The sequence below is a fragment of the Mytilus galloprovincialis genome, chromosome 3 (assembly GCF_965363235.1).
Source record: "Mytilus galloprovincialis chromosome 3, xbMytGall1.hap1.1, whole genome shotgun sequence".
NCBI lineage: Eukaryota > Metazoa > Mollusca > Bivalvia > Mytilida > Mytilidae > Mytilus > Mytilus galloprovincialis.
Window position 1 is genome coordinate 66,313,409 of NC_134840.1, and position 25,601 is coordinate 66,339,009.

Here is a 25,601-nt window from a genome sequence, read left to right on the forward strand (position 1 = left end):
TATAATAAGAAACGGATCAAATTAACACAATAAGTCTACCAACTTAATGATCTTTGTCCTATTTATTAATTCAAAAACAGTTAAAACTCAAGTTTCGATGTCTGTAAAATCTTCTTAACCAATCAGATTGCTTGCGAGTGGATCCAGAATACCATACGAGTCTTGAAATGACGTTAAAGTGGAAACTGATGGCACATATTTACGACGGTGGGGAGACATCTTATACACCACAGGCCATGATACTCCGAAAAGATCTTTTCTGAATGAAACCCGTCTTCCTGTGCCAAACAATAATCTACTCCTGAACGAAAACAAACTCCTTAAAGACCGCTTGTGTCTACCATGCTTAGACGAAGGTGGACGTTTGTCGTTTGACTGTATATGATAAATATCTTCCGATTGTTGAGTTGCAGCATTTACCATAGTTATTATATCCGCAGAAACAATTTTATGTGTATTTTCTCCAGATTCTAGTCTTTCTGTAGCTGTCAAATTCTGTGAGTTGGGCGTGTTGCCTTTTTCATCAGTCATTGTTATTTTAATCCCTTTGCTTTTTGAATTTCCAACTAATTTTAAACTCTTAAGTTGCTCAGATATAAGATATCGCATCATCCTAAATTTGATACCATTTGAAAACATTTCATCATATACGAAAGACTTGTATAATTCATGAAAATTGAAAGCCTGAATTCCAATACCATCAATGTTTTCTAAGGCACTTCTGGTAATCAACTTGCCATTGATCGTATTCTTTGACTTTGCATTTGCCCTGCAATTAAAAATTTTACGTATATGGAGTTTATGTAAAAAAAAGAAAGGCAACCTAACGCATAATTAAAACATAGAAGGAAATATCTAAAAACAAAAATTATTATAAGATGTATTTATTTTATTACACGATGATGCTCAGATCCAACTTTGAGAGGTAAAATAACATAACAAGACCGACATTCTTAATTGTTTGGTACTTTGTAGAGAAGCGGCAACTACTATTATAAATAATTTCCAAGTATTTGGTTTCAGCCGGAGAGAGATTTAACAGCTCGGCTATATTCTAGAGTACAACTCGGAATTTATGATTGATGTAAAACAATTTTTAATCAGGAATGAATAAGATAAGATAAGATAAGATATTTTTATTTCAATTAAACGGCACATGAAGAGCAAAGCAATCTATTACAATGATTTTTATAATTGTTACAATAATGTTGACACAAATCATAAATATGAATTTAACTATTTCTAAGATGTTAGTCTACAACCAGATCAGAGCCATATACATTAAGTAGAAGCTCTCAAGAGCCTGTGTCGCTCACCTTGGTCTATGTGAATATTAATAATGGACACAGCTAAATTCATGACAAAATGGTGTTTTGGTGATGGTAATGTGTTTGTAGGTCTTTCTTTACTGAACATTCTTATGCTACAATTATCTCTATCTATAATGAACTTGGTCCAGTAATTACAGTGGAAAATATTTCCTAAATATTTACAAAAATTTACAAAAAATTATGAAAATTGTTAACAATTGACTATAAAGGGCAATAACTCCTTAAGGGGTCAATTGACAATTTTGGTCATGTCAGTGACTTATTTGTAGATCTTATTTTGCTGAACATTATTGTTGTTTACAGTTTAAATCTGTCTATTATTATATTCAAGATAATAACCAAAATCTGCAAAATTTCCTTAAAATTACTTATTCAGGGGCAGCAACCCAACAACGGGTTATCCGATTTGTCTGAAAATTTCAGGGCAGATAGATCTTGACCTGATAAACAATTTAACCCCTGTCAGATTTGCTGTAAATGCTTTGGTTTCAGAGATATAAGCCAAAATCTACATTTCACCCCTATGTTCTATTTTTAGCCATGGTGGCCATCTTGGTTGGTTGACCGGGTCACGCCACACATTTTAAACTAGATATTCTAATAATGATTGTGGCCAAGTTTGGTTAAATTGTCCTAGTAGTTTCAGAGGAGAAGATTTTTGTAAAAGATTACAAAAATTTACGAAAAATTGGTCAAAATTGACTATAAAGGGCAATAACTCCTTAAGGGGTCAACTGATAATTTTGGTCATGTTGACTTATTTGTAGATCTTACTTTGCTGGAAATTATTGCTGTTTACAGTTTATCTCTTTCTATAATAATATTCAAGATAATAACCAAAATCTGCAAAATTTCCTTCAAATTACTTATTTCGGGGCAGCAACCCAACAACCGGTTGTCCTATTCATTTGAAAGTTTCAGGGCAGATAGATGTTGACCTGATTAACAATTTTACCCATGTAAGATTTGCTCTAAATGCTTTGGTTTCAGAGTTATAAGCCAAAAACTACATTTTACCCCTATGTTCTATTTTTAGCCATGGCGGCCATCTTGGTTGGTTGTCCTGGTAACGCCACACATTTTTTTAACTAGATACCCCAATGATGATTGTGGCCAAGTTTGGTTTAATTTGGCCTAGTAGTTTCAGAGGAGAAGATTTTTGTAAAAGCTAACGACGACGGACGGACGACGACGACGACGGACGACGGACGACGGATGCAAAGTGAAGAGAAAAGCTCACTTGGTCCTTCGGGCCAGGTGAGCTAAAAAGGCATAACAATATATATTTTATTAACAGGCAAATATACCAGATATGTCAAAACTAACCAGGAAGCAAAGAAATCAACTAACGATACTTTTGTCATAGTCGGAACATTTCAGGAACTGCTAAATGTCAACTTGTAATTGAGAAAAGTCAAATCGTAAGTGAGAAATGTCAGACTTTAAGGCGAAGTGTACGTAATTGCACGCCTCTAGCGGAATACGGGATTAAAAACGTTCGTCGTTAGTTACGCAAGTTATCTCCCTTACTCCACGAAAGGACACACGAAAGAGAAACTACTTTCTGCGGTCTATAATGAATCCAACAAGCACTCCTATGCTGTCTTAAACCTCATAGAAATTATCTAAATACTGAACTCCAATTAGAAATCACAGCATTCTGTACGTTGTTCTGTGTGCAGCCTGGCTTAAAAACACTTGTTTGTTTTTTGTTTTAGACGCGTAGGAGAAGGCATTTCGTGTTTATGATATCAACAGAAAGAAAAAACGCCTCACAACAAAATTATAAACAAATAAACAAATAAACATGTAACAATTTTTCTTCTATTGATATCAAATTAATTAAAATGAAACCTGAATTGACCCAACAATATCGTTTTAAAAAGCCGTAGTCTTGAACGAAAAACACAGTACTCAACGTAAAGTTTTATAATAGGTAACAAATAATTAATGAAAGACGTGTGAATTTAATTGTCTAATTAAAAATACGTTGAAATATTCGTATTTTGTGCAATTGAAAATTTAAGGACATGATTAATATTCATTCGGAAATCAGACGATACAAGAGAATAATTTGACCACTAGTAGTGCAACACTTACAGGTCGGAAGAACAAAGACGGAAAACATACAAAAAATAAACAAACTAGGCCCCAAAAATTATTCAGTAACTTGAAAGTTGTCTCACTCTAACATTTATCTTAAAATAAGTAAAAAATATGTCATTCAACTCCCAGTTTTCAACTTTTTCTACATGTGCAGAAAATAAACACAGGTGTCTTCTATTCCGTCCGCAATTTATGGGAAAACTAAATCTAAATTTAGAACCATATTGAAATTGAAAGTACACATGTAAGATAAAATATAACATGTCATTTCTTCTTTCACAAATTCCAATTTCGAAGAGATATATAGCGAAATCTGTTTTCTTTTATTGTGCCTGTGTGTATCATTCAAAATTAGAGAATGTAATTTTGAAGTATCAAGTCTCAATTGAAGATTATGAATGAATAGAATATAGAATTACGGGGGGAGGGGGGTAGGACCTTTATCGGAACTCCGGGATCGGGTGTTTTTAAGCTCGGGATTTCGGGATTGACCCTTTCGGGATCTGGGAATTCTATTTCCGAATTTCGGGTAGTCGGTATTTAATTATTTTTAAATTCAGGACCTCGGGATGTCGTGTTTTTAAGCCCGGGATTTCGGGATCTGGATCCCTCCATCCCTCCTCCCTCTATTATGATTAAAGAAAAGAGGTCAGGGAAGTTTTGTGATACTTGTAACTGCAATTTAATATTTAGTGGAATGAGAGGTGAAATGTGTTCAGACTATTACATTTGGATTTTTTAAAAATTTAACCCAAGTTTACTGCAAGGGGTGTTTAACGACCTCGATGATTATCCATGAGGATCTCGCACTCGATCAGCTCTAGGTTTTCACCTAGTTCATGATCATACAAGAATTGAGAAGCCTGTGGTTTACTAGTCTCATAATATGAGACTGGAGTTCATATAATTTACATTCAACGGTTTTTTATCGAATATTTCAAGGATTTTGGCTATCAATGTTGACTCCCCCCCCCCCCCCCCCCCCCCAAATTGATTTGATAAAATGAATGGATTACCGCCGCTATTTCAAACTAAAGTCCAATGAACTGACTGGTATTCGAATTTGTTAAAAGAAAAAAATTTGTATTTCTATTGATTCAATGCCGTAATGCCGAAAACAACCATTTGTTTCCGCGAATTCCGAACAGCTAGAAATATATTCCCGAGTTTCAATTTGAGTAACTCGAATAATTCAAGCCCTTTCCATGTCCGATTTTCTCCCACACGAGAAATGTAGCATTCGTACATTAGCTGAATAATACGACTGAATTATTAGGGTTACAATTTGTGTAAATCCCGAATGCACATTAAAGTAAAGGTCCAGCCCGACTTTCGGGAAAGGACTGTTGTAGATTTCAGATTGATTTCTAGAAATAAAAATCATACAAAAATGTTTCACGCAAATATTCGTCTTCAAACGTGTAAAAGTTATACAACGGTTACTAGCCGGTCTGGATTGTGATAAAAAGAAGCGCATGCAATGCATAAAATATATAATGTCGTGGCTCAGGGATGTGTTGAATTATAGAGATGCTTATGCGGCACAAAGATAAGATTAATTAACCCAAATGTACTAAGAATTACCACACAACTTAAATTTACTTAAATATTGATTTGTTATCCTGTGCCAAACAGATGGCTGATATTCTGAGAAGAGACCTTGATGAAATGAAGTTTTATGGGAACAAAGATTTTGAAAACACGCCGCAGTGTTTAGATTTTAACAAAAATAAGGCACCAAGGTCGAAAATAGTTCTAGTTCATAATAAAGAAAATGTCAACCGTTTTCTAGCTTGGCGATCTCCGCACGCACCCGAATATAAAAGACAAATACAATACAATAGTACACAAAACGTAACATAAAGAACTAAAGACCGAGCAACACGAACTCCAACAAAACGGTATATATTTCATACAAGTATAGAACTATATGAAGCGTCGTAACTGTTACGGCGACGTCAATAACGTTGTCGTTGTTTTTTGTTTTTTTACACTCAAGATTCAACTTTAACAGGGTATAGCTTGAAAAGTAGCACGGTTGCTAAGGACTTTCTTTGCACCAATCGATTCCTCAGACATTTTAGAATCGTCTCATAAATTTTAAAAAAAATCGATTGTCTAATATAATAGAAAATCTTGGAAATGTAACAATTCCTGCCGAATTTCACGATTTTCCCTATATATCCTTGGTAATTTTGGTGTATGATGCTGTTAACTTCAACAGCTCGTATCTCAAAAACGAAAACGGTTACCCCCTTTTTTTATTTTATTTTCCGATTTATTTTTACAAGCAGAATCTACATGTAAAATTTTTAAAAAATCCATTGTGTAGTTTAATTACGTACACTTCGCCTTAAAGGAGAATTTGAAGGGAAAAAAATGTTGACATTCATGTTATTTCTAGAAATTAAGCATTCTGTCAATAAATAATTGGCATTAGAATAAGGAAATAACAAAACACGGCTGTATATGTTACCTGTGATTATTCAGACATTCATGATTGATTCTAAGGTCATCCCCAGCAAAAAAAAATACATATCGAAGTTATGGTTAAGATCATTCCTAATACTTGTACAGAACATATATAACGTTGATGTTTAAAATCTAGTCGGAAATACAGCGGCCAATATCAGAGTTTTTTACACATATTTTATTGTTCAAAATCACAAATGGATCAGACACAAGTTTTTCAACTTAGAAACGTCTTATCAAAGTGTACGGTTTCTATTTCTGCAACATTTTGAAACTATTTGTTTAGTAACAAAATAGTGTGTGTTTGTTGCCCATAAAACCTGTATTACAATAAAGCTAAGCAGCTCAGTGGCGGATGCAGGAATTTTCGAAAGGGGGGTGCTAGCCCAGGGCAAAGGGGGGTGCACGGGGGGTGCAAACATATGTCCCGATTCAAATGCATTGATCGGCCAAAATAAAGGGGGGGGGTGCGGACCCCCGGAACCCCCCCTCTGGATCCGCCACTGCAGCTAAGTTACTCCACTGGTTGAATCATACCGAGTGGCAAACAAATCTTGATCGTCGCCAAAATAACATTGGAACTGATTATCATCGTATATATGCAAGTGAAACAGTTGGACAGGTGTGGCTTCGCGTATTCATTGTGCATGATGCTAGCCTATCAAATATGCATGTTTTTGTACATTTTATATATGATTGTCGGTCCTAAGGAAGATTGCTGAAAAGGAGTAATCAATTGTAGATATCAATTTACAAATTCTATTTAAAGTGTGCAACATAGGAATTAATTACAATACAAAGTTCTTATATTTGATTCAATTCATTTAAAAGAGAATTATTTTAAGTACTATTATTTTATACAACTTAGGACTTTTGTATTTTTAAAGTTTGAAATAGGTCACAAAAACCCAAGTACATGCATACACCATTAATAAATTAAATAGATATTATATCTAACCGATATATGAGATCAGTTCGACTTCAGTCAGGGTGCCCGCATAAACCAGATAGATAAAGATGATATAATGAACTTAAAACTGTTTTATAATTATATAGTGCAAATTCAATTAACGGTTCATACTCGTTAACATATTATAAACACAAATCTTTATGTTGGCTTCTGACGTAGGAAGATGTACATGTATTTGGGGCAAAGTTTTTATTCACACCTTAACAATTAACAGCCCACAATTTGAACACCTTATAAGCTCACAAATATGTTGGCGTCTGACGAGGGATGACGTACGTTGAATAGTGAAAGTTAAACACCGGTTAGTTTAACACATATATTTTGGGCTATTATTTTTCTTTTCTGGTGTCATGCCTGTATAAAAATTAACAGTTCACATTTGCAAACACCTTATAAGCAAAAAGTTTCTGTTGACATCAGAAGATGTTCTACGTACGTCGTCTCTCGTCAACAGGTATTACTGTCAAACAGAATGTAGATATACGAAGATGTGGTACGAGTGCCAATGAGACAACTCTCCATCAAAGTCATAATTTTGTAAAAATAAACTATTATCAGTCAAAGTACGGTCTTCAACACGGAGTCGTGGCTGAAACCGAACAGCAAGCTATAAAGGGCCCCTAAAATGACTAGTGACAAACGGGAACACGATTAACGGTCTAATCTACACATGTATATAAAAAACGAGAAACGAGAAACACTTATGAACCACATCAATGAACGACAACTACTGAACAAGGACAGGTGCAAACAAATGCAGCGGGTTTAAATGTTTTAATATGTACCAACCTTCACCCTTATCTGAAAAAATGATGTAACATCACAACATAAAAAGCCGGACACACTATAAAATATAACTTGATATGACTGAAATCAATTAAAAGACATATTGACATGCACTAGTGAACATCCATGTACTGAATCAATAAATTTGATCTATATATGTATTACAATGCAAATACAAAATCAATGTACAAGCACAAGAAAAAAGACAAGAATTCAGTCATGACTTTGGCATTTTGCAATATTGTTATATGTAGGGTAAAATTCGGACAAAAGTATATATTGGTCTCAATTACATGTAACACTTTAAATTACATATATTTTGGCCAATGTTTTTACTTTCTCCTATTCCATAAAGCCGCCTCTGAATTCCTACAAAAGTTTAAAACCTTTTTAATCATGTATTCGCCAGAACATGTATGAAATATTTACCACTGGACGTTGAGCAAACAACAATCAAAAGAACATTTTTATTTATATGTTAAGCCTGCCAATGGATATTTTAATATGTGTTTTTCTATGTTGTGGTGTTAATATGCTATTGTTTCAGAAACAGGGATCCATTAAAACGTTTAATCCCGCTGCAAATGTTTGCACATGTCCTAAGTCAGGAATCTGATGTACAGTAGTTGTCGTTTGTTTATGTAATTTATACGTGTTTCTCGTTTCTCGTTTTTTAAATTTTATATAGATTAGACCTTTGATTTTCCCGTTTGAATGGTTTTACACTAGTAATTTTGGGGCCCTTTATAGCTTGTTGTTCGGTGTGAGCCAAGGCTCCGTGTTGAAGGCCGTACATTGACCGATAATGGTTTACTTTTTTTAAATTGTTATTTGGATGGAGAGTTGTCTCATTGGCACTCATACCACATCTTCCTATATCAATCCAATATCAAATTAAACATATAAAAACTTACTGTACTTCGTAAAAAGCAAACGCAAACAGGATGTACTTGAATAAGGTCCGTCTGGATAAATGCATTTCTAACAATATCCTGGAAAAATATTAAAGTGAGTGGGAAGCTTCTATATTAGGCCAAATAAGAAAAAGATGTGTGTTTCTTATTACCCTACCCTTCCTATTTTTTAAGCTCAAATTTGCCTACCCTAAAGTTTAGTTGTCATTTTTTTAAAAGCCCTATTAACTTCCCTCCCATAGACTCGATGTAAAAAAAAATCTGGAATAAAAAAATCCCAACCTACCTACCCTCTGTTTTCAAAGATGTTATAAGAAACACACATATCATTTTGTTTGGCCTTATCAATATATCTATATTACATCATGTTTTCTTCTTCATTTCAATATTGAAAATAATTATTTAAAAATCATCTGGTCAAATTACAATGGCAGTAAAAATGTGTCAAATAAAATATAAGCAACATTAAAGTTAAATTTATACGATTTGAATTTTAATTTTTAAAGGGAAATCTTGATAATATAATTTATACCAAACAACTTTTCATTATCAAATGTAGTCGAAATAAATATAAATTTCGAATTTAACAGAATACAACAAAACAAACATTCTAGTTATAAATGTCTGATAGTAAAACGGCTTTTTATCAATGGTTTCTGAAAACGTGATATATTTATATTAAATGAAATAATTGATCGTAACAATATACTTACAATGTATAGAAGCTATCTTCCGTTACTTAGCTGCCTCGCACCTGTTTGTCCATCTATGCGGTTGTTTATGAATAAAATGTTCTCTTTTTTTTTTAATGTTTTTCCTTTGGGTGTTTGGAAAATCAATTTTCACCTTTTAACGTGTGAAGGATTGGGCTTCCCGAAGATGGTCATAATGCATTAAGTTGTCATGAAAAGAACCGGAATGACGCATTCACATGTTTTCTTGGTTTGTCGCTTTTACAAACGTTGGAAGAAAATTATGTCCACTTAATAATTAAGGCTATATATTTAGCATATTGTATTAGAAACACAGCATAGTCCAATGGAATCGCAATATCACACACAAATGTTAGTGTTATGATCAATATTATACGTATTGTCCCCATCCGATTAAAGTGAAATTTTAGATCTATCATTTATGGGCATAGCGAAATCACAGATCTATTTTTGATAAGATGGTAATTGTACGATTCTGCTTTTGCAAAGAAACCTTATTAATAATGTATATATTGGATTATATAACTTGTCTTTATATAGGTTTGTTGTAGCAATACAGGGAAGCTAGGTTTCTGGCAGTATTATCATTTGTATATGTTTCAATATGCATTTTATTTTTCATAAAATTGAGAATGGAAATGGGGAATGTGTCAAAGAGACAACAACCCGACCAAATAAAAAACAACAGCAGAGGGTCACCAACAGGTCTTCAATGTAGCGAGATATTCCCGCACCCGGAGGCGTCCTTCAGCTGGCCCCTAAACAAATATATACTAGTCCAGTGATAATGAACGCCATACTAATTTCCAAATTGTACACAAGAAACTAAAATTAAAATAATACAAGACTTACAAAGGCCAGAGGCTCCTGACTTGGGACAGGCGCAAAAATGCGGCGGGGTTAAACATGTTTGTGAGATCTCAACCCTCCCCCTATACCTCTAACCAATGTAGAAAAGTAAACGTATAATAAACTGTTTTCTTATTGCATTAGACCTAAATGCATGAGCTTCGTTAAAATCCTAAGCAGGGCTTACAAATGCATATACTCTCGTCCATATATTCGTATCATAAGATAAGATATAACAAAAGTCTCTTGGTTTTGCGGAATGCACTTATTTAATCCCAATTTTTTTTTGTTACGAAAAAAGAATCTGAGAATTAATATATACACAATGGCAAACTGTAAGATGATTACATAAAAGTTTCATCGGGGTAAAGGGTCATTGCATTTGCCAGAAGTCGTAAATAAAGGGTACTCTATAGATGTGGATTTCTCCGATTTTCTGTGACAATATATATACTGCTATCTTCATGCAGACAACTGTCTAGTATTCTTAAGTTTGGACACTTTTCTGCGTTTTTTAAACATACCACATACGGATTATACTCAGTGTTATTACAAAGGTTCTTTAACTTACAGAGAGTGTGGTAATTTCTCTACACGATGCATCTCACCAAATTATTTTTTTCCAAAGTCGATGTTCCAAAACATTTCATACTGCAGCAAAATAAGCTTTCTCCCAGTCGAGTTTTGACCAACGCAATACCATTAAAAGTTTTTCGTTCGCCTGACGCTCCATATAGGGTTGGTTTTATTATCATTTTTTTTTTTTCATATACAAAATTAGACGGTTTTACATCTTTCGCCAAACCCGTACTTTTAAGTCTAATGCCCGATTATGGAAGATGTTGTAATGCCACGGGTGCTTAAATACTAGTCGAGTGTGCCTTTTTAGTGGACCTGTGGACTTCACATTACTCAGTGTAGCTGAACTCGCGGAGAAGAAGAAAGTTGTAAAACTTTCACAATCTCCAGTGGTACGTGTCAGAACAAATATAATTTTGTATTTATGCATTCTTAAGTCGTTTCACTTTGAAATATAACTTTTATGTTCTGTAAGAGTTGTTATTCAATATGAATAAAATAAATACTGCAATTTATTTTTAATGTAATGTACATGGTTGTACCATAAGGAAATCTTGACTATAGCAGTGAGTTTCCAATATTAAAGTAAACACAACTATATCAGTACTGAATTCACTACAAAAGATGTCTTTCAATTAAAGAACGAAACTATAAGTACTAGTAATATACAAGGTCCATGAGTATAATTTAAGGGTTTTCCTTTCGACAGACGATCATGGATTTTTTTAAATGTAAGTATTATTTTTCATTTAAAGAATGATACACAACTATCAAAGTACAAAATAACTTTTTTTAATGCGAGGTGTACTCGATGCATGCTACTTGAACCATAGTCATTCTGATTTATTTGTTTTGCCGAAAAAAATATCGAAAAAACACATTCTTATTCGTTTACACCATGTGCACAATGGCCTCACTTTACTGCACGAGGACCGGACGGTTACTTTGACTAGCTTTGGTGGACTGGTTTTTCTATGTGTAAGATTGTTCCACTTCAGAAATCGTAGTGATTATAGCTGTCAGTCATAATTTTAGTCAGGGGCGTAGCTAGGTATTCAGTCAACTGTAGGCATCAATCGGCCGGGGGTCTGGGCCGCTTAAGGCCCCCAGGAAGGGGGTCAGCGGGCAAAGCCCCCCCCTCGACGGAAAACGGTTTTTCAGCGTTTTAGCTGCAAAATTTTATGTACGAAAATATTAAATTTACTGGTTATTTAATCATGCTAATTATAATATACATGATGAAAAGTTCGAAGAATTATGAGTAATGTACCATAACATCTGACTGGTGAATTAACTGATAACGCAGTACAATTCGTGATATGGAAAATATTTACAATATGCATTGCCCAGCGTAGATCAGCGTATCCCTTTAGTTAAGCAGTACACCTTGTTTGGTATTATCATATCCTATTCCTTTCTGAATGATATATACGTTTAACTTAACTAATAGTACATATTGACGATCCTTCATAAAAAAAATAGGCACGTAAACACTACTATATAATAGAACTATCCTTTTGGCTAGACACCAACCATCACTCTTTTGAATCTTAAACCTTCACCCTAGCCACACAAACATGTATACAGACATAGTCGATTTTTTTTTACATCCAATGCCAAATATTTATGCAAGTTCAGGACCGTTGAAAAACAAAATTACAATAAATTCAACTTGGAGCTAGGTCCTGTGATAGGTGTCGTCCAGGACGAAGGTCTGGAAATTTAAAAAAGCGATGCATTGGAAAATGAGGGATTATTGGATAGGAGCAGAAATTTTGCCTTTCAGTAGACCAACTACGAACTCCTCAAAGAGTTGCACTCTCTCTACAACTAGGCATCGGATTTAATGTCCCCATTCTGACCAGAGGTGATTGCGTATTTATACATCCTGCACAGCCAAACGGACGACCAACATTGGCACGTCGGGTAAAGACTAAGTGGAAAGTGAAATGATCTAAACCAAAGTTCTAGTTTATAGTTTCTATATAAGGTAAAATCGTAAAAACATTCAATTCTATCCAATATTCCATTCACTAAGGACGAGAGATCAGTGGAGATAATTAAAGAGTTTTGACAACTTCATCTACAGATAACGTTGTTAATTATTTTTTTTTATACAAAAAAATTATGTGTGAAAAAATAATGTGTAGGCACGTTCCTAAAGTGGCTAACGGCAGCTACGCCCCTGTTAGCAGTAGCAGCTTTCACAATAGACAGCATCCATTTTTCCGTTATAAAATGAATAGTAAGTTGGAATATACCAAGTTCACTACAAAAAACATGACTGAGCATTCTATACAGTACGATATATGACATATATACACAAATTCTGAGTCGGATTTTAGGGAATTCAACGGAGGGATGCTACATATGACAAGTCACGGACCACAAGTGTAAACTTTGTATAAGATCTTATAAGTATCACTTCCAAACGATGGCTTGTCTGGTCCCCTTTCAAAATCTCGTTAATCCCTGCACCTGTAATTAAGCACTATACAAACAGTCAAACACAAAAAAGATTATACAAAATACTAACTTTGAGTTTCCGGGAAATGTACAAGATTTTTTCGGACGCGGGATTAATTTATTATCCATAATGTACTTCCTGTTTTAAAAAATATCCTCGTTGAAAAGAAAGTACATAAAAATTAGTTTCAAATCATCGGAAATGGACCTTCATGACTGGTAACTGACCATTATAAACAATTTTACAAAAAACTTAAGTAAATGAGCAAATATAGATACTGGTAATTATGAATCAAAATAATATGCTTCACAAAAATTGTCTTTCACAAAAATGGCCTACAAAAAAAGGCTACATCTGTACCTGACCAGAAATATGAGATGCACAGGGATTTGATTTTATTTGCCGAATAAACATTCCTTTTGAACCCCTTAAAATTTGACAAATCACCTTAATATTAAATGAAGAGACCTTGCACATATAGCTGTAGTCCGAGATTACTCTGACGTCCAACGGCTGTTTTGCCAGACAAGCTGGGGCCATATCAAAAAGTGGATATTTGCCCACCCAAAATAGATGTGCTGCTTCGTTGCTTCTGGTGCCGACTGCCAGCCTTGGAATTATATAAATCGGGCTTCAATCTGTTCATTTTTCATTTATTTTTTCATTTATGTAAGTTTCACCTACATTTTTGTACCTGCCAACCTTTATTTTTCCATATTTTAACAGTTTTCACAGAGACCCATCGATTTCTGCATTTTGACTTTCATTTTCAAAGATTATCACTTGACCACGAGAAAACAGGTGATGATTTATGCAAATGACCATATTCTAACATCTCGTTCATTTACGATGCAAGTAATCTAAATGTCCGAGAGCTTCCAATTGTTATCGTGGTTGGCACTAAATGCTTAATACCGATCTCCTGTAAAGGAGGTGAAAATTCATGGTTGGTTACTAAATGTTAAATATCGATCTCCTACATGACATGTCCTATAAACATGATAAAGGAGATGATAAAAGTATAATTATTTGCATATTTGAGTCTCGAGGTTGCGAAATCCCTCGTAACTTGAAGTCCATTTTAAAATAAAAGAAAAATGTCTGAATCGATGGGTCACTGTGAAAACTGTTAAAATATGGAAAAATAAAGGTTGGCAGGTAGGTGAAACTTACATAAATGAAGAGATAAATGAAAAATGAACAGATTGAAGCCCGATTTATATAATTCCAAGGCCTGCAGTTGGCACCAGAAGCGACGAAGCAGCACATCTATTTTGGGTGGGGGAAATATCCACTTTTTGATATGGGGCGAGCTCTGACGTCCCACGGCCTCAGCTTGTCTGGCAAAACAGCTGTTGGAGGTCAGAGTAATCTCGGACTAATATAGCTGATACCCTACCATCTCTTAGTCTTAGGTCCTCATATTTTTTTAGTATTTGCAGACCATATAATATCATAAGGACCTAAAAGCAATGGCTCTGCAGCTTCCTTACACACAGAAGTCGAAAAGAACAGGACAAAGGCCTTATCTTTTTTTATAATTTCAGAGCAACTTATTGCAATCACAAAAACAGACAGACTAATAAAACTGTTGTGGCAGACAGTCAAGTTACATCATGTACATGCACATGGTTTCATTCCATGTAACATCCTGCTGCACAGAACACAAATAAGCCAACAATCATTTCAGGAACTTTTAATGCTTTCTACTATCAATTACCCTTTCTGTTATCATGGTTATATCAATTTTAAAAGTGTGCAAGGCCAGTAAGATAGTGCACTGAATCTTTTAATAGTACCTTGACTTGTGAATTTGCCTTTAATAAAATATTCATTTATGTATCGTTATTCCTACAATATGAGGGCAATAAGAAGTACAACACTAGTTAAGGCATACAAGTATACATGTAATTCTAAAAACGTTACATCATCTGCATGTACAACGTCATCAGTATCAGTGCTAATCTATGGGATGCATCATAAACATATACATATAGTTATATCCCCTTTCTTAAGAAAAAATCTTTAAAGTTCTTGTTCTCAAAAGTTTCTTTAAACTGTTCTTAACTCTCGATTGTGTCATTTAAAGTATTAACTTCTACTACAGAACATATTTATAGTCCATCACTAGAAATCCTTCTTTTATACATGTTATAAGTCCATTATAAATTCACAATATCAAAACCCTAATCTAATTCAAACTAAAAAAAATTAAACACGCACATATTTACAAAGTCCATTCAACGCACTACACATACATAGTCCTGAAGATGTTTCGGTCTACTACGAATACGTTCTGAAGTTCTGATAGTTGGTTTCGGTTCTTGGTGTTCAATCACATTGTCGTCTACATGATTATCGATGGCGATCGGTTGAGCGTTATTGTCAGTAGGATCCACAGCTGTTTGAGTTGGTAGATCTACTTCTGACTTAGTGAATAAAGTGAGAGAAAAAAAAGAACATGGAGAAAATATCACAATAAACATGATAAAGTATATTTATATAAATATTATCATGATTATGGTTTCACATTGACAATTACAAAAAAATGAAATACATGTACAGTGATCCTAAATATATAGAAAATTGGATTTAGACAGGTCAACAATTCATAATTACCTGACTTTTTAGCTCACCTGGCACAAAGGGCCAAGTGAGCTTTTCTCATCACTTGGCGTCTGTTGTCGTCCATCATCGTTTACTTTTACAAAAATCTTCTAAGAAACTACTGGGCCAAATTTAACCAAACTTGGCCACAATCATCATTAAGGTATCTAGTTTAAAAAAAAAGTCCTGTGACCTAGCCAATCAACCAAGATGGCCGCCATCATGGCCATGGCTAAAAATAGAACATATGGGTAAAATATAGATTTTGACTTATAACTCTGAAACCAAAGCATTTAGAGCAAATCTGACATGGGTTAAAATTGTTTATCAAGTAAAGATCTATCTGCCCTGAAATTTTCAGATGCATAGGACAACCCATTGTTGGGTTGGTTGCTGTCCTTTTATTGGTAATTTTTAGGAAATTTTGCCGTTTTTGGTTATTATCTTGAATATTATTATAGATAGAGATAAACTGTAAACAGCAATAATGTTCAGCCAAGTAAGATCTACAAATAAGTCTAATGCCCAAAATGGTCAGTTGACCCCTTCAGGCGTAATTGCCCTTAATATTATAGTAAATTTTTAACAATTTTCATTAATTTGGTAAATTTTTGTAAATTTTACAAAATATTTTCCTCTGAACATACTAAAGGGTCAAGTTTTATTATAGATAGAGCAAATTGTAAGTTAAGCAAGAATGTTCAGTAAAGTAAGATTTACAAACACATCACCATCATCAAAACACAATTTTGTCATGAATCCATCTGTGTCCTCTGTTTAATACATGTATGCACATAGACCAAGGTGAGCGACACAGGCTCTTTAGAGCATCTAGTTTTGTTTATTGGTAGCTTCCCCACTCACACATACAAATGACATATTACATGTATTAATACCCAAATCTTATTTTATTTATATTCACAATCATATCATAAAAGCTAGTCAACGTTTTTTTTAACTTAACTTAACTTGAAAAGGATATTTGTAATCTAAAATTGTATAAATATTTCATTGACCATGTTTACATGGGTATAAAGATATGTTCATCATTGGACTGGCCTGTTTCACCAGTTAAAAACCCTTGGTAAAGTTAGCCATCTTTTTGGTTGTGCAGGATTTATAAATCAAAAGAAATGTACATGGATATTACATGTATGTCTAATAAAATTTATCAGTTGATTATCCTCCACATTTGAACATGTTGAAAAAAAATAGTGAAATGATTCAAATGGGGGAATTTATTTTTTTATTTAAAACTTGATAGGTACAAATTAAATGTGTACTGGCAGTCTGGTAACAGAAAAAAGTAAGTCCATTAATCATAATGGTGAGCAGGGGGTTAAAAGCATTGATTTTAATTGACTTGAAGTAGCCTGCTATCATCTTCTTTACTAAACAAGCAAAGCTCTGTGGCATGTTGAGCATTATGAAAATGCAGTTTGAACTTGGAAAACAACACTACCATGATTTAAATATATGACCAAGTGTATTAAATTTTAATCAAAAGATTTCCAGACATTTATTATGATTTTTTTTAATTTTTCAAAGGTCTTGGCCATGAAAACAGCCCACAGTAAATGTTGAAATGCCATCAAATGCAGACTTCCGTTTGAGTATACTTGTTGGTGACACGCTATTGCCTGAATATGAAAACGATGGCATTGTATTTGTAGAAAGTAGTTTTTTTACACCTCACAGTTACAAGCAACAAGCTAAGGAAACTGTGAATGGTGAGACGGAAGTCCAGGTTAGTGTCATAACTAAGAAATTCAGTAAATTATCAATGAGTAAAATTCCAAATAGTCATCATTGACATCAATTTCATTGTTAATTTGTTTTATTCTAATGTATTTATGCATGTATGTGTAGTACGCTAGACCTGCTCCTCATTTTTCATTGGATAGTTAGATTTGCATTTCCATCTGGTTGTTATTCAGTGCTTGGCAACAATTGATATTCAAATGTATGCATGGTTTAAATGATATATTTATTTGACCTACATTAATTTTGTATTTACAATTTTAAAAAAAAATATGAAAACTTTAAAGTATAAAATATACAGTAAAATGCAATATTGAATGAGAATTGAATTGTAATTTTAGAGTTGGCCAGTTACACCATTTTCAGTATGTATAGAAACAGAACCAAGCAGTCAGGCCTGTTACTATAGAGTATATGTTGATGGTCAAAAAGTCACAAGTAAAAGTGTCACTCCTGGAACAAAAAGGTCAGAATAATAAAAAAATAAGTGTTCATGGCATGAAGATTTAGTGTCTAGTCAGTAAAATTGAGTAACAGTAAGCTATTTATAAGACAATCACTTTTTATAATCATAGAATATTTCAGTTACCAAAAGTTGAAACTGGTCTTTTGAGTTATTATGTGTGAATATTCATGATATTGTAAAAGAACATTTTAAAGACATTGAATACTACAAGGGAAAGTAGATTTATACTTCTAACAGTCAATTCATTGGGTTGTCATCGTGTAACATAATCAGCATTACAAATCAATGTTTAATTTGAAGTTCACATTGCAAGACCCAGCAATGGAAGCAAATTTTACCCTTTGCTCACAAGCCGTAAAAAAAGTGATTTGTTTAATAAATTAATATCACTAAGTCTAAGGGCCTTGTGATATTTTGCCATCACTTGATCCCTGTCAACTGTTATTGTCTGTAAAGTTTTTCAAAAATCTTCTCTGAAATAACTTGGGTTATAATTGAACCAGTATTGTCCACAATCATCCTTAAGGTGTCTAGTTTATAATCTGTTTCCAAGGATTCTCCTGGCTAACCAACATGGCTACCAAGACTAAGAATATAACATAGGGTTAAATGAAACTATTGACTTTAGTTTTTGAACACTGAATTTAAAAAAACAACAAGCATAGATATTAAAAGCTTATTTTTTTTCTATCTTTCATGTCTTTCCTGCACCAGATTAGTAGCTATTCTTTATCCTGTGTACCCTGTCCCTCTGAAAAAATAATAAAAAAAACAACACTTCAATATACTATGCTTTCTTATTTACAGGGTAATTAAAGGTTTTAGAGATGGTACCCTTGTTAGAGAATTTTTGTTTTCTTTACCAAGATTTGCCAAAAATGAGGTAAATATTTATTGTTATTCATTTTAGCTTGACACCTAAGGTCTTATATAATTACATGTATGTTTATGTTTCATAAAGAAGTTGGGACAGTTTTTAGAGATTTAATATACTTGAGGTATTATAGACCTATTTCCTTTTGTTTGTTCTTTAACTTGATCATGTTATATTGCTAACATTAATCAGTTCTTATACGACCGCAAAAATTGAAAATTTTTTGGTCGTATATATATTGGTATCACAATGGCGTCGTCGTCTGCGTCGTCGTCGTCCGAATACTTTTAGTTTTCGCACTCTAACTTTAGTAAAAGTGAATAGAAATCTATGAAATTTTAACACAAGGTTTATGACCACAAAAGGAAGGTTGGGATTGATTTTGGGAGTTTTGGTTCCAACAGTTTAGGAATTAGGGGCCAAAAAAGGGCCAAAATAAGCATTATTCTTGGTTTTCGCACAATAACTTTAGTATAAGTAAATAGAAATCAATGAAATTTAAACACAAGGTTTATGACCACAAAAGGAAAGTTGGGATTGATTTTGGGAGTTGAGGTCCGAAACAGTTTAGGAATTAGGGGCCAAAAAGGGGCCCAAATAAGCATTATTTTTGGTTTTCGCACCATAACTTAAGTATAAGTAAATAGAAATCAATGAAATTTAAACACAAGGTTTATGACCACAAAAGGAAGGTTGGGATTGATTTTGGGAGTTGAGGTCCCAACAGTTTAGGAATTAGGGGCCAAAAAGGGGCCCAAATAAGCATTATTTTTGGTTTTCGCACCATAACTTTAGTATAAGTAAATAGAAATCTATGAAATTTAAACACATGGTTTATGACCATGAAAGGAAGGTTGGGTTTGATTTTGGGAGTTTTGGTCCCAACAGTTTAGGAATAAGTAGCCCAAAGGTCCAAAATTGAACTTTGTTTGATTTCATCAAAATTTGAATAATTGGGGTTCTTTGATATGCTGAATCTAAAAATGTACTTAGATTTTTGATTATTGGCCCAGTTTTCAAGTTGATCCAAATCGGGGTCCAAAATTAAACTTTGTTTGATTTCATCAAAAATTGAATAATTGGGGTTCTTTGATATGCCGAATCTAACTGTGTATGTAGATTTTTAATTTTTGGTCCGGTTTTCAAATTGGTCTACATTAAGGTCCAAAGGGTCCAAAATTAAACTTAGTTTGATTTTAACAAAAATTGAATCCTTGGGGTTCTTTGATATGCTGAATCTAAAAATGTACTTAGATTTTTGATTATTGGCCCAGTTTTCAAGTTGATCCAAATCGGGGTCCAAAATTAAACTTTGTTTGATTTCATCAAAAATTGAATAATTGGGGTTCTTTGATATGCCAAATCTAACTGTGTATGTAGATTCTTAATTTTTGGTCCCGTTTTCAAATTGGTCTACATTAAAGTGCAAAGGGTCCAAAATTAAACTTAAGTTTGATTTTAACAAAAATTGAATCCTTGGGGTTCTTTGATATGCTGAATTTAAAAATGTACTTAGATTTTTGATTATTGGCCCAGTTTTCAAGTTGATCCAAATCGGGGTCCAAAATTAAACTTTGTTTGATTTCATCAAAAATTGAATAATTGGGGTTCTTTGATATGCCAAATCTAACTGTGTATGTAGATTCTTAATTTTTGGTCCCGTTTTCAAATTGGTCTACATTAAAGTGCAAAGGGTCCAAAATTAAACTAAGTTTGATTTTAACAAAAATTGAATTCTTGGGCTTTTTTGATATGCTGAATCTAAACATGTACTTAGATTTTTGATTATGGGCCTAGTTTTCAAGTTGGTTCAAATCAGGATCCAAAATTATTATATTAAGTATTGTGCAATAGCAAGAAATTTTCAATCGACAGTATTCAGCAATAACAAGAAATTTTCAATTCACAGTATTGTGCAATAGCAAGAAATTTTCAATTGCACAGTATTGCACAATAGAAGAAATCTTCAATTGTACAGTATTGTGCAATAGCAAATATTTTCAATTGCACAGTATTGTGCAATAGCAAGAAATATCTAATTGCACAATATTGTGCAATAGCAAGAAATTTTCAATTGGAGTTATCTTTCTTTGTCCAGAATAGTAGCTGAATCAACTTAAATCATTGTTTTATACAATATACAATGTATATTCACTTTTACTACTAACTGATAAATTAAAACAATCTTTACCATTCAGTGATAACAAGCACTTTATTTTACATTTTAATATTTTCTGATGTATTTAGATGAGTAGTTATTGTTGCAAACTCCATAAGAAATTTGAATTGAGATCAGTTTTGGAAATAGGGAAAGGGGGATGTGAAAAAAAATGGGGGGGGATTAAATTTTTCTCATTTCAGGTTTCATAAATAAAAAGAAAATTTCTTCAAACATTTTTTTGAGAGGATTAATATTCAACAGCATAGTGAATTGCTCAAAGGCAAAAAAAATATTTGAAGTCTCATTAGACCACATTCATTCTGTGTCAGAAACCTATGCTGTGTCAACTATTTAATCACAATCCAAATTTAGAGCTGAATCCAGCTTGAATGTTGTGTCCATACTTGCCGTTCAACCTCTGTGGTCGTATAAAGCTGCGCCCTGTAGAGCATCTGGTTTTATTTTTGAATTACATATACTGGGGCGGATCCAGCAATTTCCAAAAGGGGGGAAAGGGGTGTGTGTTTTCAACCATATCTTCTTATTAAAATTCGTTGAATGTCCAAAATAAGAGGGGTTGAACCACCCTGTTACTCCCCCTTCTGGATTCGCCACTGATGCATGAACAAATTATCTTTCATTGACAAAAAAAAGATGTGAGCACAATTTAAAATTAATTTGTCACATTTCTTTTATGCTACAATTTGAAAGTACTTGTTTGCTGTTTCAGAATATCTGAATTAAAATGTGCACCTTTTTATACGACCAATTTTTTTGTAAGAAGGTTCAATACCACAAAAGGAAGGTTGAGATTGATTTTGGGGATGATGGTCCCAACCGTTTAGGAACAAGGGGCCTAGAAGGGGCCCACAACAAGCATTTTTCTAGTTTCAGGATAATAACTTGTGTATTAGTATTTTGTTTGCTCTGAAATTGTACCAAAATGTTGAAAACCACAATAAGAAGGTTGGGATTTATGTTGGGGGTTATGGTGCCAACAGTTAAGAGTTCAGGGCCAAAAACAAACGTTTTTGTAGTTTCCGGACAATAACTTTAGTGTAAGTGTATGGATCTCTCTGAATTTGTATCACAAGGTTCCATACTTCAAAGGAAAGACTGGGATTGAATTTTGGGGTTTTTGCTTCAAGGGGGGGATTAAAAAAGTGAGGGGGGGGGGGTCAGAACCCCGGATTCTCTATTTTTTTATGAGGTCTACATTATTTTTTCAAAATTTTTCAAATTGTTTGAAAAATTTCAAGAAGAAACCTTCAATTGCACAGTATTGTGTAAAAGATTTGTAAAAGATCTTTGACCACATTTATTTTGTGTCAGAAACCTATATTATGTCAAAATTTTGATAACAATCCAAATTCACACAGTATCAAGCTTGAGTATTGTGACCAAATTTGCCCCAACTGTTCAGGGTTCATCCTCTGCGATCGTATCAGGCTGCGCTCAGCGATGCATTTTATTATTCAATGGCTTTTATAACTTAACATGAACCAGATAAAATGTTTAACATTTTGATATTAAAAGAGCGTGCTGATACAAAGTTATAAGTTTTAACCAAGCTAATACTTTTTAGGAAAGTAAAGATTTTACAGCTTAAATAAATATTGTCTTATGTGTGAAAATATGACTTATTAAATTCAAATTTTTTTTCTTCAGTTTGACAGAATAGATGGCAATATATCTTCCAAAGTTGGTATCATTGAGGTTGAAAGTTGTTATGCCACATTAAAAACAACACAGAAAAGGATACGCAACAAGAAACTTGAATATGACCAGGCTAATAAAAAGGACTGTGGCAGAGTTACTGGTGGTAAAGTTAATTTAGTTAAATTATAAAAGTTTCTTGAAAGATAAGGTATTTCTATTTTACAAAACCACAATAAAGTCACTGACATCAATGCTAAAAGGACTAACAAGGACTGTGATAATATTAGAATCAAAAAGGGAAAAAAACTGCAACAATCAATGATGCCCAGGTTTTATAAAATGATAATATAGTCATATAGTCTATGATAGGGAGGTTAGTTTAATTGATTTACTAAATGATATTCATGTTGATTGAAAAGGTTATACAGTTGGAATAGACCAAGCTATAACAAAATCACTGGTGACAGTGTCTCCAAGCTGCAATCCTATTTTTACTGATAGCTTCTCTTACTTTTGAAAAAGAAATATAAAATTTCTGTCAAAATTGAAAATGTAGAGATCTTTAATTTCTATTTCAAAGTTAATTTTTAACATTCATGGGACCTTATACAAGCCTTTATGCAGCAATATTAACAGAATCTGTGCCTAGGACAAAACTGTGTATTTTTCTTATTGTACTGGCAAGAAAGATATTATTGAATTATTAACCTTTCATTTCTGTTGTAGGTAGTTACCTCATGTCAACAACTAAAGCAGGAAGGGTTGTTGGAATGAAGAACAGCTTCAGAAATGTGGATTTTTGGAATGTACATTCCGTAACCAGTAGACTTTCAGTAAAATATGTAACAGCCCAAACTCTTCAAGATATGAATGTTAGTATTGTGCCTATACCCTTTCCACAGGGACTGTATGATACTAGATCTAGAGCTTTACATTCAAGACCAAACATATTAAGAAAAAGATCTGGTAATAACACAAATTCCAATGCTTCTACAGAAATAAAAACTGAAAAAGATGAAAATGTGATAGAAAGTGTTAATCATGTGATTGGAAGTTCTGATCACATGGTGGGAAGTTCAGAGCAAGTTGAACATGTGGTAGACAGTGTCAATCATGTGACAGGAAGTTCTGATCACATGGTGGGAAGTTCAGACCACCAGTACACTGGAGGACCAAACTTCATTAAAGAAGAAGTGTTTTGCCCAATCTTAATAAATGGGGAAACTATTGATTTAACTTTCGATGATGATGAGTCTGCAATTGAGATAATAGACTGAAATCCTTGATATCCTTTGTATACTTGATTGTTTTCTAAAAAAATTGAGGTCACAACAGATTACGTTTCTTACTTTTACACGAAAAATAATGTTTATATATAGAAACATTTTTTCATACAATTATTTCATATTAAACTTATAGCTTTTGTCAAACAAAAGGCAATGATATGGGAAATTTATAACAACAAAAACAAAATTCCCACATTTACAGGAAAAAAGAATAACTTAACTAAGTTTTATGGAAAGCATATTGCATATAGCTTAAAACTTGATCAATTTGAAGAATACTACATTCAGGACTAGTCAAAGATTAGTGTTTTTTCATCCATATTATATAGGTATAACACATAGTTTTCTATTTACATGAAAAAAATAAGGAAAATAATTTCCACTTAGTTCATTGTAGTTATTTAAAGTCTTTACTAGTTTTATTGCTAAAGCATTCAACTGATTTTGTGGAAAAGAACAAAAACAGCTAATGGCTTCAACACTCTCATTCTCTATAAAAAATGAAGATTGAAAATTGAAGAATCAGTAAATACTTTTCCAATAGAGCTACATTTTGTAACTTATTCTAGCTGTGAGTATGGACAAGGCTAACAGCAAACATCATATTTATTTGCATGTAGAAATAGTTACATGACCATATCAAAGAATGTTATATATACAAGATTCTAAAGCATTCCTGTTTCACATATTTGACTGTAAATATTTTTACTTCATAAATTATTTAGGAAAATTAATATTTTTAATTTATTTAATTATTTATACTCTAAAATACTGCAACTCACTAAATGCAGTTTTGAATATCCATATATATAGTACAACCATGACCAAAAAAAATTAAATCTATTATATGAAGCGGTAGCTTTGATGATCCTTTGAATTTTTCAAATCTATCAATAATAAGTCTCAAGTCTGCTTCACAAGACATATCAATATATATTTGAATACTGCATTCAGATTCCATCTAATTTCTTAAAAGATTGATTAAAGCCCTCAAACATTGCATTTATAAAATCATGATTGACCTTTTTGTAATAAAATGACATAATTATTTTTTTATTTGAACTTTAAAGTTGTAAATTTTGAAAATTTGAGGACCTCATGTAAATGACAAAAAACCATCTGGTCACATCATACATGTATTTCTATTTTATATCATCATAAAAGTAAAGTGTTCAATAGACAAAAATAGACTATATGTATAATGTCATAGAATTTTATAATATGAGAAGAAAATTCTCACTTGTTCACTAACTTTTGTAGCACTAGATGTAACTTTTAAATATATACTAGTTATTTATATGTTTATTCATTTGATTTTGACAGATATTTGTCTTAAAAAAGTCCAATGTATTTTTAAACAATGTGTTTTCCTATTTAGTTTTCTTTACAACTATATTTTTACACCAGATGAATTCTAAATATTCTTACAAATCTATAGTTATTTAGATATGTTGTGTAATTGCTTATTCTAATTTGTACATGTTAGTTATATCTTGCTGTGCAGCCATTAATATATATGTTTTGTCTTCATGTCTGAAGAAATATCATTGTTAACCTAATAGGTATATATTAAACCTTGTTAGTAAATGGATTTAATTAA

General features: G+C 32.9%; 1 protein-coding gene and 1 long non-coding RNA gene across 4 annotated transcripts; one reads left to right on the forward strand and one right to left on the reverse strand.

Annotated features, from left to right (window-relative positions):
- LOC143068674 (uncharacterized) lies at window positions 1-9,779 on the reverse strand. The gene is made up of 3 exons (XR_012976228.1): window positions 9,293-9,779; window positions 8,580-8,657; window positions 1-769 (listed from the first exon to the last, which is right to left on the reverse strand). It is a non-coding gene; the product is annotated as an uncharacterized LOC143068674 (long non-coding RNA).
- On the forward strand, window positions 2,622-25,601 carry LOC143068672 (uncharacterized). 3 transcript variants are annotated; one of them, XM_076242909.1, is made up of 6 exons: window positions 2,622-2,752; window positions 17,343-17,541; window positions 17,897-18,021; window positions 18,829-18,904; window positions 22,725-22,878; window positions 23,442-25,601. In XM_076242909.1, exons 2-6 carry the CDS (start codon window positions 17,380-17,382, stop codon window positions 23,990-23,992), a joined length of 1,068 nt encoding a protein of 355 aa, XP_076099024.1. In that variant the 5' UTR covers window positions 2,622-2,752; window positions 17,343-17,379; the 3' UTR covers window positions 23,993-25,601. The 3 variants fall into 3 exon arrangements, with proteins under 3 accessions (XP_076099024.1, XP_076099022.1, XP_076099023.1); XM_076242907.1 differs by lacking the exon at window positions 2,622-2,752 and adding an exon at window positions 13,319-13,405; XM_076242908.1 differs by lacking the exon at window positions 2,622-2,752 and adding an exon at window positions 13,333-13,467.